Source organism: Typopeltis vanoorti, chromosome 3 (genome assembly GCF_054136105.1).
Source record: "Typopeltis vanoorti isolate ZY-2024b chromosome 3, IOZ_Tvanoo_1.0, whole genome shotgun sequence".
NCBI lineage: Eukaryota > Metazoa > Arthropoda > Arachnida > Uropygi > Thelyphonidae > Typopeltis > Typopeltis vanoorti.
This window is the reverse complement of record NC_143551.1, coordinates 78,388,527-78,402,607: the sequence shown is the minus strand read 5'-3', so window position 1 is coordinate 78,402,607 and position 14,081 is coordinate 78,388,527. Positions and strand designations below refer to the sequence as shown.

Genomic DNA, 14,081 nt, shown 5'->3' with positions numbered 1-14,081 from the left:
ATAGTAACGATAACTTGCTATGCTCGCTAACATCCACTTTTTTACTCGACATTTTACCCTAAAATAACTAGAATCTTGATGCACAAAAAATGAAACGAAAAATCAATTTAATTTATAATTAATAATAAACTTGAAAATCAAATGCTCTGTTTATGTGATATAGAAACTGCTCTTACCCAACTAATTAATACAAATAGCAGCAGCACGCAGAAAAAACCTCTGTTGTCTTAGGAACGTGTTTCAAAATGATCGCAAGTTCAATACTCAGCGATCTGTTCTTTCCTAACAGGATTCTGGGAAATCACGGTGAAATATTCTTAACGTTATGGATTAAACTGACCATATAATTAATCTCTGGATTCACTCAGTGGTTTTGGTCAACATTTACTAAGAGAAAATTTCCAGTGAAGGAGATTGGAATTTAGTAATATTGATAAGAACGATAATCTAAAAGCGAAAACCATCTGTGACAAAATGAAACTAGTTTATTTAAGTAAAAACACAAAAATACAACCAGTTTATTAAGTATATCTGTATAGAGTTCATAATTAAAAGGACTCTAATAATAATAATAATAAATTTCTACAGATGTGTCTCATCTTGTTTTGGTATTATCAAGTTATTCTGAAGCATTATGAATTTTGCTATTTTATTATTATGCCACTAATATTTCTTCAAATGCAGCACTTTTTACAACATAACTGGCTATGTTGAATATATCTGTTTGCAAATATAGTCAAAAATCCCTTTGATCTAATAAAAAGGTAGAATGCTGATGAAACTTCATCAGCATTCCATCTGTTAAAATGCAATTACCCCCCCCCCCCGGACGTTAACAGATTATTGTCTTTATGTGCACTGTATTACTTGGAATTTCCTTTACTGTTCTATGATATTTGACCCTTTTTTTGCTGCAGAATTTATTTATTGTCTCTCTTCCCAAAATAAAAACAAATTTCACATGTGCGAAAATAATCAAAATGTTTGTTTGCATTGTCTCTCTTCCCAAAATAAAAACAAATTTCACATGTGCAAAAATAATCAAAATGTTTGTTTGCATTGGAAATATTATATCAAATATTTATATTTTTTAAATAACATTTATTGAAATAAATATGACATTTTGCTGCAAAATAAGATTACGTGGGTCGCACTTTTCAATTTTAGAAACTCTGGGTTTCCGATTGTGAGTCTTTTTAATATCAAAAATTTATATCCAATGGTATTTTATCAGAGACTCTTCGCCTTTGTCTTTTGCTTAAAACTGCAACAGATTTTTTTTTTTTTTTAAGGATCTGCATTACTATAATATCCAATGTAACCACTGTAGATATGCTGAAAATATAATATGAAGGATATCTTATGCGAAATAATTCAAAATTTATGCATTTTGAAGATTTTCTACTTCGTCTACCTCCCTTTTCCTCTCCTGGAACTCAATTACATAATTACACAACTACTTTAAATTTCTACTGGTTTGAAAGCTTTCAGACAGTGTATTCAAAATCTGTTACTTCAGTTTATCGTTTTGACAAAAAAAATAAAATAAAGCAATGATATTGTTGTGCCGTCAAAGTTTCTAATTCTGTACTATTTCTTTGCAATCTGAAATCAGTTGTTCAGCAGTCTGCTGAAATTTCAGTAATGTTATTTTTGTTATTTATTTATTTTTTGTTTTAATTCTAAATATTACTACGTCTTCGAAATACTCCATAATAATCCTCTTAGCTGGAGGAAAAGCTAAACTTAGATTACTCTCACAGCTATCGAGAAAGACAAGAGAGAAAGTTTTCCCAGAAATCACACCAAATTGCCTAGCTGTAGTGCAGAATACATCAACAATGTCTTGTTTTGTTTTCCATTGTTGATTACAGACATCCTAATACAGAAATACTGACATATCTTTTACAGCTTATACAACAGTTATACCAAAATTATTTCATACAATTATCTTGGGGAAAAAAATTGAATTATTTGAGAGAAAAGGTGCATATGTATTACATAATCATTTATGTTTTTTTTTTAGGGGGAGAGAGGGTTATAGACCTATTCCTTTCTGCTCGAGTAACAGTCGATAAGCTAAAGAAAATTATTGAGAAAGTGAGAAACGAACACGTCCAGTAGATGCACTAAAAAGTCCCTAACAATAGCCGAATACACACATAGAAATTTATTTGATTTTATTATTATATTTTTCACCTTTCGGATTGCTTTACAGATGTTCAAAACATTTTATTCTGATGCTTTTAGGATTAAACTGTTGTTTTTTAAACATTAATTTCCCCAATATTACATAATTTAATGATTTATATTATCAGGAATAATATAAATGAAAAAATATACAAAATTTGCTAATTTATAATAATCACAATTTAATTTCGGTATCGGAATATTAAAAGTTCTCTGGTACAATTACTTTGGAAAAATAACGAATTCATACAAAAAGAAAGTGCACATATGTTATCTAGCAGAATTTGTATGTGTGTGTGGTGATAATTTTGGGAGGGGAGAGTTAGCCATTAAAGGTAAATTAATTCTGTTATGAAAATTTTGGAAATAAAATTTCATTTTGATGCATGCACCTACACGTTTCGAAAGATGAACTGCAGCAAAAATATCGCTACTTCAAAACTGCCACATAATATCGAAATTAGCCGAAAATATGTACATAACAGTTGACTTCATAACTGCCATTTATTTTGATTTATAGTGAGTGATTAGTGGGAAACCAAGAAGGTTGAAATGCAAAAACCTACAGATTACGTTATAAAAATTATGCATTACATGATATGATTCAAGATTTACATATGGTTCTATAAAGCAAAATTTAAAAGTGCAAACCTTTGCGCAATCTGTGAACTAACCTTCGAACTAAGATTATGAATAAAAAAGAACACTCAATTTGGAACAGATGGAGGCTGTATTCATTTTTAGATTCGGACTTTCATGAATTTATAAAATAATTGTTTGAAAAAATAATTATCTTCAATCAAGTTCTGGGAGAATTTTAAAATGTATTGGCGATTAAAATAATTAGCAAAAAAATTGATAGTGGCATTGATCTTCCAAAGTAATACAATACGAAGTGAACAAAGTATGAAAGGATTTCTTATTTTGGGCTGGCATTAAAAACTATAATTATACGATAAAAACAAACAGCAAAAAATTAAATAACTTATAGGTATTTAGTCTGATATAACTTAGATTCCGGTTACCGAGCAAACAGCAAGCAATTGCATTTCTTGCTGTAGGCAACTGAACGTAGCTACTACGTATGCCAGGTAATCTAGTTAAGTGTTCTTTTCAGCGTGAAGGTTTATTGCTCCTTCTAATGGACATGACAATCAAACTGCACTTATCCATGTTCTTTCAACAGGCGGACAGAATATTATCCAGATTTGTGGACATGTATATACGTCCAGCAAAGAAATGGTACGTTTACATACATGAATTTTATGGAATACAGGAGTTCCTGTTAGTTTTATATTCTGAGGAAGGAACAATGTATTTCAAATGGAAGCAGGAGGCCTCACAAATTTTTCAGCGGCCTCTAGTTTTTATATCATGAATTTAATATTTAAACATAAGTATTTTATTTTGCAACTATAACTACGCTGTTTTTTTTATTGTTCTTTGTGAGGAGTAAGGTTTTAAAATGTGGCCCCCATAGAGAGTGATGCCCCCCAGCTTGTGCCTAATGGTAAATGCGGCCCTGACTATTTGTTGAGAAATATATTACAGTCTGCAAATGTCCGTGAACCTTATCCAGTGACATGATAAAACTAATTGGTTTTCGTGTTTCTGCAGTATAATGGCTGTTGGGGGATGGCATATTGTTTACTGCAGGGAGCGAGTTATCACTCAAATGTGAAATTTGGGGCGATAGAGACTCGCAATTTGAGTAGGAAAATTCATGCATAATATAATTTAATATATATATATATACAGGGTGTTCGGGATAAATTTGACATATTTATAATTAATTATATTTTTCCGTAAGTTACATGTATTAACACACACTTCTCTTCATTTAAAAGTTTGGACCCTTCTTCATTCATATACAAGATGTCAGAAAGGATGGATAGCTGGAACCCACCTGAATCATGGAAGAGAATAACTTGTATCATGATGATTCGTGCCCGCCATCAAAATAAGGATATTACGACTGCTGCCCAATGCTCCCTGAATACAGTAAAAACAATCAGGCATGAACTAGAGACTTGCAATGGTGACTACGAGGATGTAGCAAGAAGAAAGATCCCTAGCAGACGATCTGATTGCGTTCGTACAGCAGAATTCCTCGCAAATCTGCAGGAACAGGTGTTGAAGAACCCTGGCATTGGAATTCGGGCTTTGTTCGTGGAGTTGCTAACTGTAGTCAAGCCCTGGATAACAAGGGTAGCCAATGGTAGGCCGTATGTATGGCAGCAGGATTCGGCCCCTTGCCACACCTCTGGGAAAAGTCAAAAATGGTTGTCTGAAAATTTCTACGACTTCACCAGTCCAAATGTTTGGCCTCCAAACTCCCCAGACCTTAACCCCATGGATTATTTTGTATGGGGCGCAGTTGAAAAGGACACCAATCGCACTTCCAGTAATACAAAAGCCCAGTTAATGGATAAAATTAAAACAGTTTTTGCGGCCCTTCCCAGGGAGACTGTAGCATCAGCTTGTTCGAGGTTCCGAAGCAGAATTGAAGCTGTGATCGATGCTAATGGTGGTTATTTTGAGTAAATCTTGTTGATAGTATTGTAATTAACTCTGCCTGTAATGTTTTTTTGTCAATTCATTAAATTTAATAGATACAAAGAAGATTTTCTTTTTCCTTACGAAACTGTCAAATTTATCCCGAACACCCTGTATATAGACTATAAATGTTTATGAAATTCACATCGTACAATACTTTATGGGTTGTTTCCTTAAGTATCTAATAAGTGGGTTCTGAAATGTTTAGTTTTAGTATGTATGACTATAATTTTTTTATTAATAAAATATAATAAGCACATATTGCACCGTCAATGGGAAATGGCGCCTTTTTTATTTGGTAAACTAAACGCTGTATTTTTGTAAAATATCTTGTTGCCATAATACGGCTGAACGAACGTGCACCCTTATTAAGCAGCGCCATGAGGCAGGCTGCCTCTATGCTACATCCTGTCGACGGTACTGGGCAAAGCACAGTGTAAGAATGAATTCATGATCTGTCTTAAACTAACAATTTCCACTAAAAATATAATAAACAATCGAGAATATTTATAAAATTTTCGCTGAATCGATGCTTACTCTGTGAAATAAAATCTGTGGTAATATTGATAACGTTTCACTTCAAACGATATAAATCTAGAATAAGAAAATTTATATATATATATATTTTTATTATTTCCCGTGGTGAAATGGCACCCCTATCTTCAAGCGCCCTTGTGCGGCACACAGCTGCACGGCTCGCCCCTGATTTTAGTATATGTATCACATTGAAAGAACTGTACTCCAGGAAATTGATGAAGTCAGAGATTTGGGGGTAGTAGATAGAGAGCTGAAGTTTAGAGGGCATATTGCTAAAGAAGCCAGGGTAGTTCACAAGATTACGTGGTTATTGAAGAACACACTGACATGCAAAGATAAGGGAGTGATCATTCCTCTTGATAAAGCCTTGATACAACCACATCTGGATTACTGTGCTGAAGTCTGGTTTCTTTGGGATCAGGAAGTTGTGGAGAGGATCCTGAGGTGAATGGTCTGTGGAATACTTCCTGTGAGAATAGATTGTGGGTTCGTGGATTGCAAAAGTTGGTCGATAGGCAAAATAAAAAAGGGGGGGATATGATAGATACATTTAAGTTACTTAGACTTTTATAGAATTGATGCAGAGGAAATGTTTCATTACTTTACTGAAGGGAGAAGAACAAGAGGTCATTCCTGGAAGTTTGGTGAGAGTGGTTAGCAGGAGCATAAGAACTAGATTTTTTGCTTGGAGAGTGGTGAATGAATAGTGTGGGTTGCCTGAGTCAGTTGTGAGTGTGCTTTGTCTGTTAATGGTATCAAGGAGAGCTACAATAGATATTGTGTTGATAGTTTGGTTCTCCCATGATGAGTCTTAGGACTCCATGGAATAATAATTTGAATAAAGCATAAGACAGACCATAAGGTGTAAGCTTAGTATGGACATCATTCTACCATACATTTCACAACTGTTGCTAGTTTCAGTACTTCTACCCAGCAAGCAAAAGTACCATCACACTTTCTGTGTGCCTATGTGTGTTAATTAATTTGTGTAATGAGTCGGTTTTAATTTAGTGGGAAATGCTAAGGATTGTTTCTAATCCCTATATCACTAAATTTTTCATTGCAAATCAGTCAACACATGGTAATTATTACAAACACAGAATGAAACATTACATGTGATATGTTAATGCCACTCTGACCAGCCATCAAAACATATCAAGAAATATGCTGACATTTTAAGGGTATAACCATATACATTAAAATGATTTCTAAAAAAAATTTTTTTTTCATGTTTTAACTTCAGATTGAATATATATTTTTCCAGGAAGGTGAATTTTATGCCATCGAAACTTTTGGGAGTACTGGTAAAGGGTATGTACATGATGATATGGATGTTTCACATTATATGAAAAACTATGATGCTGGACATATACCACTTAGGTAAGTATTAATAGTTGTTATTTAGGATAACATATTTATGTTCAAAATGCTCACATAAATATATTTTTTCGGTTTTTATGGAAATTAAGACGGTTTCTGAGAAGAAAAACCCTTTAAAATGTTCCTTATGTCCTAGATGGAATTATGTAGTCTTTTCAGTGTAGTCTCATTGGTACCGATTAAGCCAGTTATTAGATAAGTTAATTATTTGGAATTCTGCTTATAATAATGAAATGACAATCGGCCAGCTGATTGAGCCTGCAGAAACATCATTAAAAATAATAATCCTTTGTATATAATAGTTGAAGTTTTTAAATCTGTATACTAGAGGAAATAAATAAAGAAATTATTGCAGACTGCATTCATGAAAAAGTCATTGCATGGTTGCTTTCAGTGTAGCAACTCATCCTAGAGCAGTTTTGGGCATGTATATTGTGAACATACTTCTATTTTGCCATTAAAATGGTCCAAATAAAATGCAAATTTAATAATGATCTTTAGTGTCACATATCATTAAATTTCATGAAGGAGTAACCATCCAGAGTTACTGCCACTTTTTATGGACTAACTCTGGATGGTTACAATCCTACCCACTATAAGATTATCATTCATCAACAAGGTCAACAGCACATCTAACTTTGTTACACATTCATTCCTTAAAAACACTGATGTTATGTCATCCACAGCTGTCTTAATCAATCTGTTAAGACTCCAACATTATCAGATATTATATTTATTTCTTCTAAGTCACTTTTTACTGTATCAATCCACCTATATTTTTGTCTTCCTGTGGGTCTTTTTCCTGCCAATCTGGCAGAGAAAATTTGTGTTGCTAATCTTTCTCCTCCCATTCTGTTTAAGTGACCATACCACCTGAGATTAGCTCTGTTAACACTTTCCTGATGCTGACAGTGATGTTGTTCTAGACATTTTGTTTTGTCTACTCTTTGCCATTACAAATGGTCTAATTGAAACCCAAGTTCACTCAATAAATTTGAATACAACCTGAATTTTATATAATTTTCACATCTTTTTCTTTCCTTTGTGTTCCTGCATATAATCCAGCTCCAGTAAAACTGGGATTGCTTGACAAATTTTTGCAACGAATCACAAATATCAAGCCAAAATATTGGAATAACATGTATAGAAGGATAAAACTAATCTACTAAGTAGTATCCTGATTATTTCATATTAGGTCTTTTTCTTTGTTGATATTTTTAATATCAAAATCTCATGATACAAAATAATCTTTTTTTAGATTAATTTCCTAAGGTTTGGTCACACTTTTATTTGTTAATCGATTTTTTTGATGTTCTTTATGTCAGTATATATGTGCTGATATTTTGCTAAATGCAGAACTTGGGTCACTGTTAAAATCCTGCAACAACAGCAAAACCTTTTAATGCAAAAGTTAATTATAATTCTTTATATAAAACTGCAACAGAATTATGACAACTTACCCTTGTATTTGCATGCATTCGTGTTTTTTATCCTATACACAAGGCTTTGAGGACCCCTATAAACACATCAGTGCCATGTGTTGGGTATAGGATCGAGAAAGAAAGTTTGACATTTTTCTTGAAGAGTTGTAGGTTGTAGTTGTTTGGGAATACATTATGAGGAAATCTATTCCCAAGTACAGAGGAATATGGAATAAAAGAGGAAGAGGAGAAACAGGTTTATCATGTTTAGCGGTGTACGGATGTTAGGGAAAGGGATGTTGAGAACTGCTGCTCTTGTTTTAAAAGGCTTCCAACAGGAAGAGGAGGAATGATGGATGCATTCAGTGGACTATGGGAAGTACCTAGAACAGACAGTGCTGAAACATAGTGTCTGTGAGAAAGAGAGGTTGAAGCGAATCTGTAAGGAAGGGATCATTGCTGAGCTAATTTCTCTGGACAGCGTTGAGAATTTTAGGGGAGTATTAGATGCATACAGTATTCTAAGAGTGGGCAGATTTGGGATTTGTATAGAGTTTAGTAGCTATGCAGGTGAGTTTAAGGCATTATTGAAGATGATTTTGAAGCATAGAATATATGGGCACTACATGGTTTATTTTATCATCAAAACAAGTAGAAAGGCTTATGCGTTTGCAGTACATGACAGTTTATTTAACAGTATTAATTCACAACACAATATAAGAAAATAATTATTTATTTCACTTATTTGCTAATATTTTTCTGGTATTATATCCAGCATCTTCAGAGCACAAACAGTTTGTCACAGTACACAAAACCGCAGTTTAAAGAGCTAGTTTAAAAAAATTGTAACGGACAATGCTAGAATCTCAAGTCCTGATCGGCACCATCTATTGTTAGATAAAGAGAGAGAGAAAAACGTATTAATTTTATCTTGAAATGACTGTCTCCCAGATTTTTGGTAAATTGATATAGTCATACTTGTTGGAGTTTGGAGAATGTTTTGAAGCTGCTGCTGATTCAGTCTCTCTCTCTCTCTCTCTCTCTGACTTATAATGACTTCTGTGTAGCACTTTTGTTTTCTTCCATTCGATACTGTGTGAAGGGATATCCAAGGCATGGTCTGCTAGACCCAACTTGCCATAACGATAGTGCCAGATGTATTCTTTATGTTCTCTGTCAACAGTTCTTCCATAGTAAGCCAGGTCACAAGTACAGAGCACTTCATATACTCCTGGATGTGATAAAAAACAGTTTGTCCTTAGGTAAATGAATGAAAGTTGCCAATTTTACATATGGTTTAAATGTGGTGCAGAGCAGATATTTATTAAGCACTCTAGATATCTTTTTGTATGTGTTCTGAATGTATGGGATGATAACAGTTTTTGCTGTAATCTTGTGTATTAAGTAATGGAGGAGATTTCCAAGGAGTATTTAGTATTTTTTCTATTTTGGGGAGATTATGACTATTGTCTAAAAAAGCATACTGAATTCACTCACTTGCATACTTGCATCCGCTTCCAATAGTATTTGGGAGCAAACACTATTGAAAGCAATGGTCAGACCATGCAAAGGAAGAGGAAAAATTCCAGAGATCATCCTGCTTAATACTTTTGTAGTGTCAAAGGTCACAGAGCTGAGAGTAGTTAGAGAAAGGGCATTCTGTAAGAAAGGACACTTGTACATGATTGTGATCTGCACTACCAAGTGTAGAGGTGACCTCTTTTTTTGGAAGAAGAACTGGTTAAAAGGAGATCGAGAGTATTTGGTATAGTGATGAGGCTTATCAGGAATTTAGGTAGGCAGATGCATGATTTATGTCATGTCATTGGTTTTAGCAAAGACTTCTGCATTTCATCCAGCTTGGTTGCTGTTGTGGAAAAGGGAAGTCAGATGGAGTTAAAGTCATTTAGGAAGATGACCTCACTATTTGGACTCCAGATGGTTAAGCTACATGGGACAAGATCAGAGTTTGGAGCGCAGTAAATGCAGCACATGAATGTCACTAAATGAGGCAAAGAAACCTTGAACCAAAGGAGTTCAAATGCAGATTCTAAATTAGCCATTCTTTGGCAAGTAATGTCAGATCTCACAAAGATGCAGGTGTCATCCTTGTGGCAAAAAGAATCATGAGTGTTTATTTGGATATTGAAGGTGGATAATAATGGTTTTAGCTGCAGTTTGGGTTTCCTCTCAAGTAGGCAGTCTGGTGTGGATGAGGAATGTCATCTTGGTGTTTATGCAACAGATATTAGTAAAGTGGATATGAAAGTGAGGATTTTGTGTAGCTATTTTGACATGATTGTTTATGTTGTGATTGGTTTTTGAAAGAGACTTGGTTTAATTACAATCTCACTGTCAATGTTTATACAAGGTGTGACAATTTAATTCCCAGAATGCATCTGTAAAAACATACGTTTGGAATTGTACATTAGTGGCTACTGTCGCCTTCGAAGTAGTCCCCTTGTGCATTTATACACTGGTTTAGACTGTGTTACTATTTTGGAAACAGGCCTGCTACTCTTTTTCCAGAATACTCTTGAGTTCCTTTATCACATTATGTTGGATATCAGCGATGTTAGAAAATCTTCGTTCCTTTTAGTGCAGTCTTTAAATTTTGGAAACAGCCACTTTGCTGTCGAAGAAAACCATATTTTGCTTTATATGGTTTTGATCCAAATTTTTTCTAGTGAACTCATTTCAGTCATTCCTAATACAGGATATGAAGACATAAATGTATATCTGGAAGTAGCAGTAGATAAATTTTCTATGATTCAGGTTAATAGCAGAGATAAGCAAATTGAGTTCACAAAAAACAGACATTACATTAATTGTTTCAGAAATTCAAGTCATTTGCACCAGGAGATTTAGTATTGTTGAATGGCAAATGTAATATAAAAAAGGGTTTAAAAATTAAAAATTGTTGTAAATTTTAGGATTCAAGATATAAGAAAGTCTAATAGGATTGTAAACACACACCCTGACTGGTTAAAAAGGTATTTTTTATGAAATAGAAATTTAATTATGTTAGGAGAGAATGTGAATAAGATATTGAAAGATGAAGGTTTTCTTGATACTAATTATGAACCATGGTCAGATAGTATGAAAGAAAATAGTTTTAAAGTTTAAAACCTCATAATTCAAATACACAGCAAAGGAGGGAATTAAGAAATTCTGGTAAAACAAAATATAATCATACAAGAAATTCCACAAACCATCAGAGTGATTAATCATAAAGAATCTAATATGGATGAAATAGTGTTACAGTATCAAAGGTTATTTAACTTACAATTAAATAAACCACAGGAAAGTGAAAATACCACCTCAAATTTAGTTAGAGAAGATATAGCATCTCAGTCTTTAGAATTTGATTCTGTAAATTTAGAACAGATTCGATTCCCGCTGCTGGCATGGTTGTTTGTGATTGTTTGGGAAAATTCTAGTGGTGGTGGGTGGTAGATGGTGTAGATGTTGATGGTAGTATGTTGTCTTTTCATTATCATAAATCTAAATTTTGATAATTTTTATTTTAAAGATTTAATTTGGCCCAATGGAGAAAGAAAAGCAATTTCTTTGGAAATGAAAACTGCAATTTTAGATCGCTTAGCAAAAGGAGAGTGATCTATGGTGATTGGTAAACATTTTAATTTAGGCGAATCTACTATAAGAGCAATTAAAAAGAATGAAGTCGCAATAAGAAAATCTGTTATTTCTGGTGCAAAACTAAGTGCCAAACTATCATCGTATTCAAGAGATGCTTTATTAGAAAAAACGGAATGAGTGCTTGTAATTTGGATTGAAGAATTAACTCAAAGGAGAATTCCTATAAGTGGTTATTTAATTAAACAAAAAGTTCTTCGGTTTTATGAACAGATGAAACAATTGGAGCCATCTGCTTCTGCTTCCCAGGCTGATAAAGAATTTTCGGCTAGCAAAGGATGGCTAACCAGGTTTTTAAAAAGGAATGCACTTCATAAAGTGAAGATTACAGGCAAGGTTGTAGCAGCAGATGAAGAAGCAGCCAAAAATATTCAAGAGAAGTTAGCCAAAATTATTGAAGATGGTGGATATTGTCCCGATCAAGTGTTTTAACGCTGACGAAACAGGATTGTTTTGGAAGAAATTGTCTAGTCGAACTTACATTGCAAAGTCTGAGGAAAAAGCAAACAAAGATCGAATAACGTTGTCACTTTGTAGCAATGCATCAGGGATCTGTTGAAAACCCTCTGAGACCACATGCTCTAAAGGCAAAGATCTAAAACAGCTGCGGTATATTGGATGGCTAATACAAAGGCCTTGGTAACAACTGTTGTATTTACTGAATGGTTCAATAATTGCTTTGTACCAGAAGTGGTAAATATATGAAGCAAAAAAGCTCTCGATTTAAAGTTTTATTAATTGTTGATAGTGAATTGAGTCATTCACATTTAAAACATCCAAAATGTGCAGGTAGTGTTTTTTTTCCACTCAATACAACAAGCATTATTCAGCCACTAGATCAAGGCATAAATGCTACTTTCAAAAAATATTATGTTTAGCACACTTTTCAATTTATATTGGATAAACTAGAAAATGAATCATTAATAGTAACTGACATTTGGAAAAAATTTCTATTTTGAACTGTTTAAATCATGTTGCATCTGCTATCGCTGAAATAAGACCACAAACTTTTAAATGCCTGCTGGAAAGCAGCTTGGCCTGGATGTGTTACAAACAGTGCAACCATTCAAACATCTACATTATCAGGTGAAATCATTACTTTGGAATATGAGATTGGTGGAGAAGGTTTTGATACATTTAGCCAGAATGATGTGGACGAATTGCTTGTGGATAATGCCTTAAGTGATGATGATATTATTGGATATCGTCAAAGATCCAGAAAAGCTTAAGAAAAAACCTGTCCCCCCTCACTGTAAATATAATTTGAGAAGGTCTTGAACTGTGCAGTAAATTGGAAAATCATTTTCTTGTTCATGACAAATTCTGAACGAGCCTTTTAAATTTCAACGTGAGCTGAAGAACTGTATGTCTGGATATCGCGAGCTGTATAAAAAATTAGTGAAATCATCATCACAGAGTTTAATCACTGATTACATTGTCAGAAGAAAAAAATCAACACAGAATGAGGGTGAAGCTAATTCTGTTTGTGAAGAACCATTGCCTTTACTCTTCTGGTGATGAAAGTGATTTTGGCACCAGTTCGCAAATATTGCCAGATATTGTCTAATAGCAATGATAATTCTGATGAAAAAAATGTAAAAAAAAAAATTGTTACTTTTCAATAAAATTAAATGAATAAAGCTTTAAAACAAACTTATGGATTCTTATTTTCCTGAATTTTTATAAACTTTTTTATGTGATTTTAGGTTTATTTTAATTCATTGCTTCGGTTTTATGAGGTTTTAGAAAATTATGGAACGTATCCCTAATTTTTCAACGTAAGTTAGGTCTTTTTTGTGCGATTTTTTATATGCAGTTTTCTGTGGAACATATCTACCACATAAAAAGAGACCCACCTGTATATGAAATTAGGAAAGAATGTACATTCCCAATTGTCTCTGGAATCAAATGATTCTGAAACTACTTCTCATTCAGAAATTGTAAATAGTGAATCACATAATGATCAACAAGAAAATTATTATTATTTTAGATCTAGACATAAACATCAAAAGAATTGTGTTTTGTTTGGATATAAAATAAATATTTTAGGAATTTTTTTCTAAAAAAATTTTGAGAGAAAGATGAAACTGATGTAAAAATAGTCATTATTTTAAATTATGAATCTTTTTGTTTTTAAGCATTAGTATTTTATTAGTTTTGGTTTTGTAACCACATATATTCAATCCTTCTGATGTGCCCAATAAGAAATTGATATTTATGTTAAAATAAAATGTAAAGTATGTGAGATTGATGTACTTACCAGATATCTGATAGTTGTAATAATTTCAATTTTATTGCAATTCACAGTTGCTAAGTGTACAGTATCTGTTGTTCAACGTA

At 33.2% G+C, this 14,081-nt stretch overlaps 1 protein-coding gene across 1 annotated transcript in view; it reads left to right on the top strand.

The window, feature by feature from the left end:
• und (methionyl aminopeptidase und) overlaps positions 1-14,081 on the top strand; it is a 219,942-nt gene that overhangs the window by 198,531 nt on the left and 7,330 nt on the right. Inside the window, exon 11 of the mRNA XM_090415735.1 lies at positions 6,548-6,663. Within this exon, the coding sequence (XP_090271861.1) occupies positions 6,548-6,663 (116 nt within the window). The remainder of the gene's footprint in view (positions 1-6,547; positions 6,664-14,081) is intronic.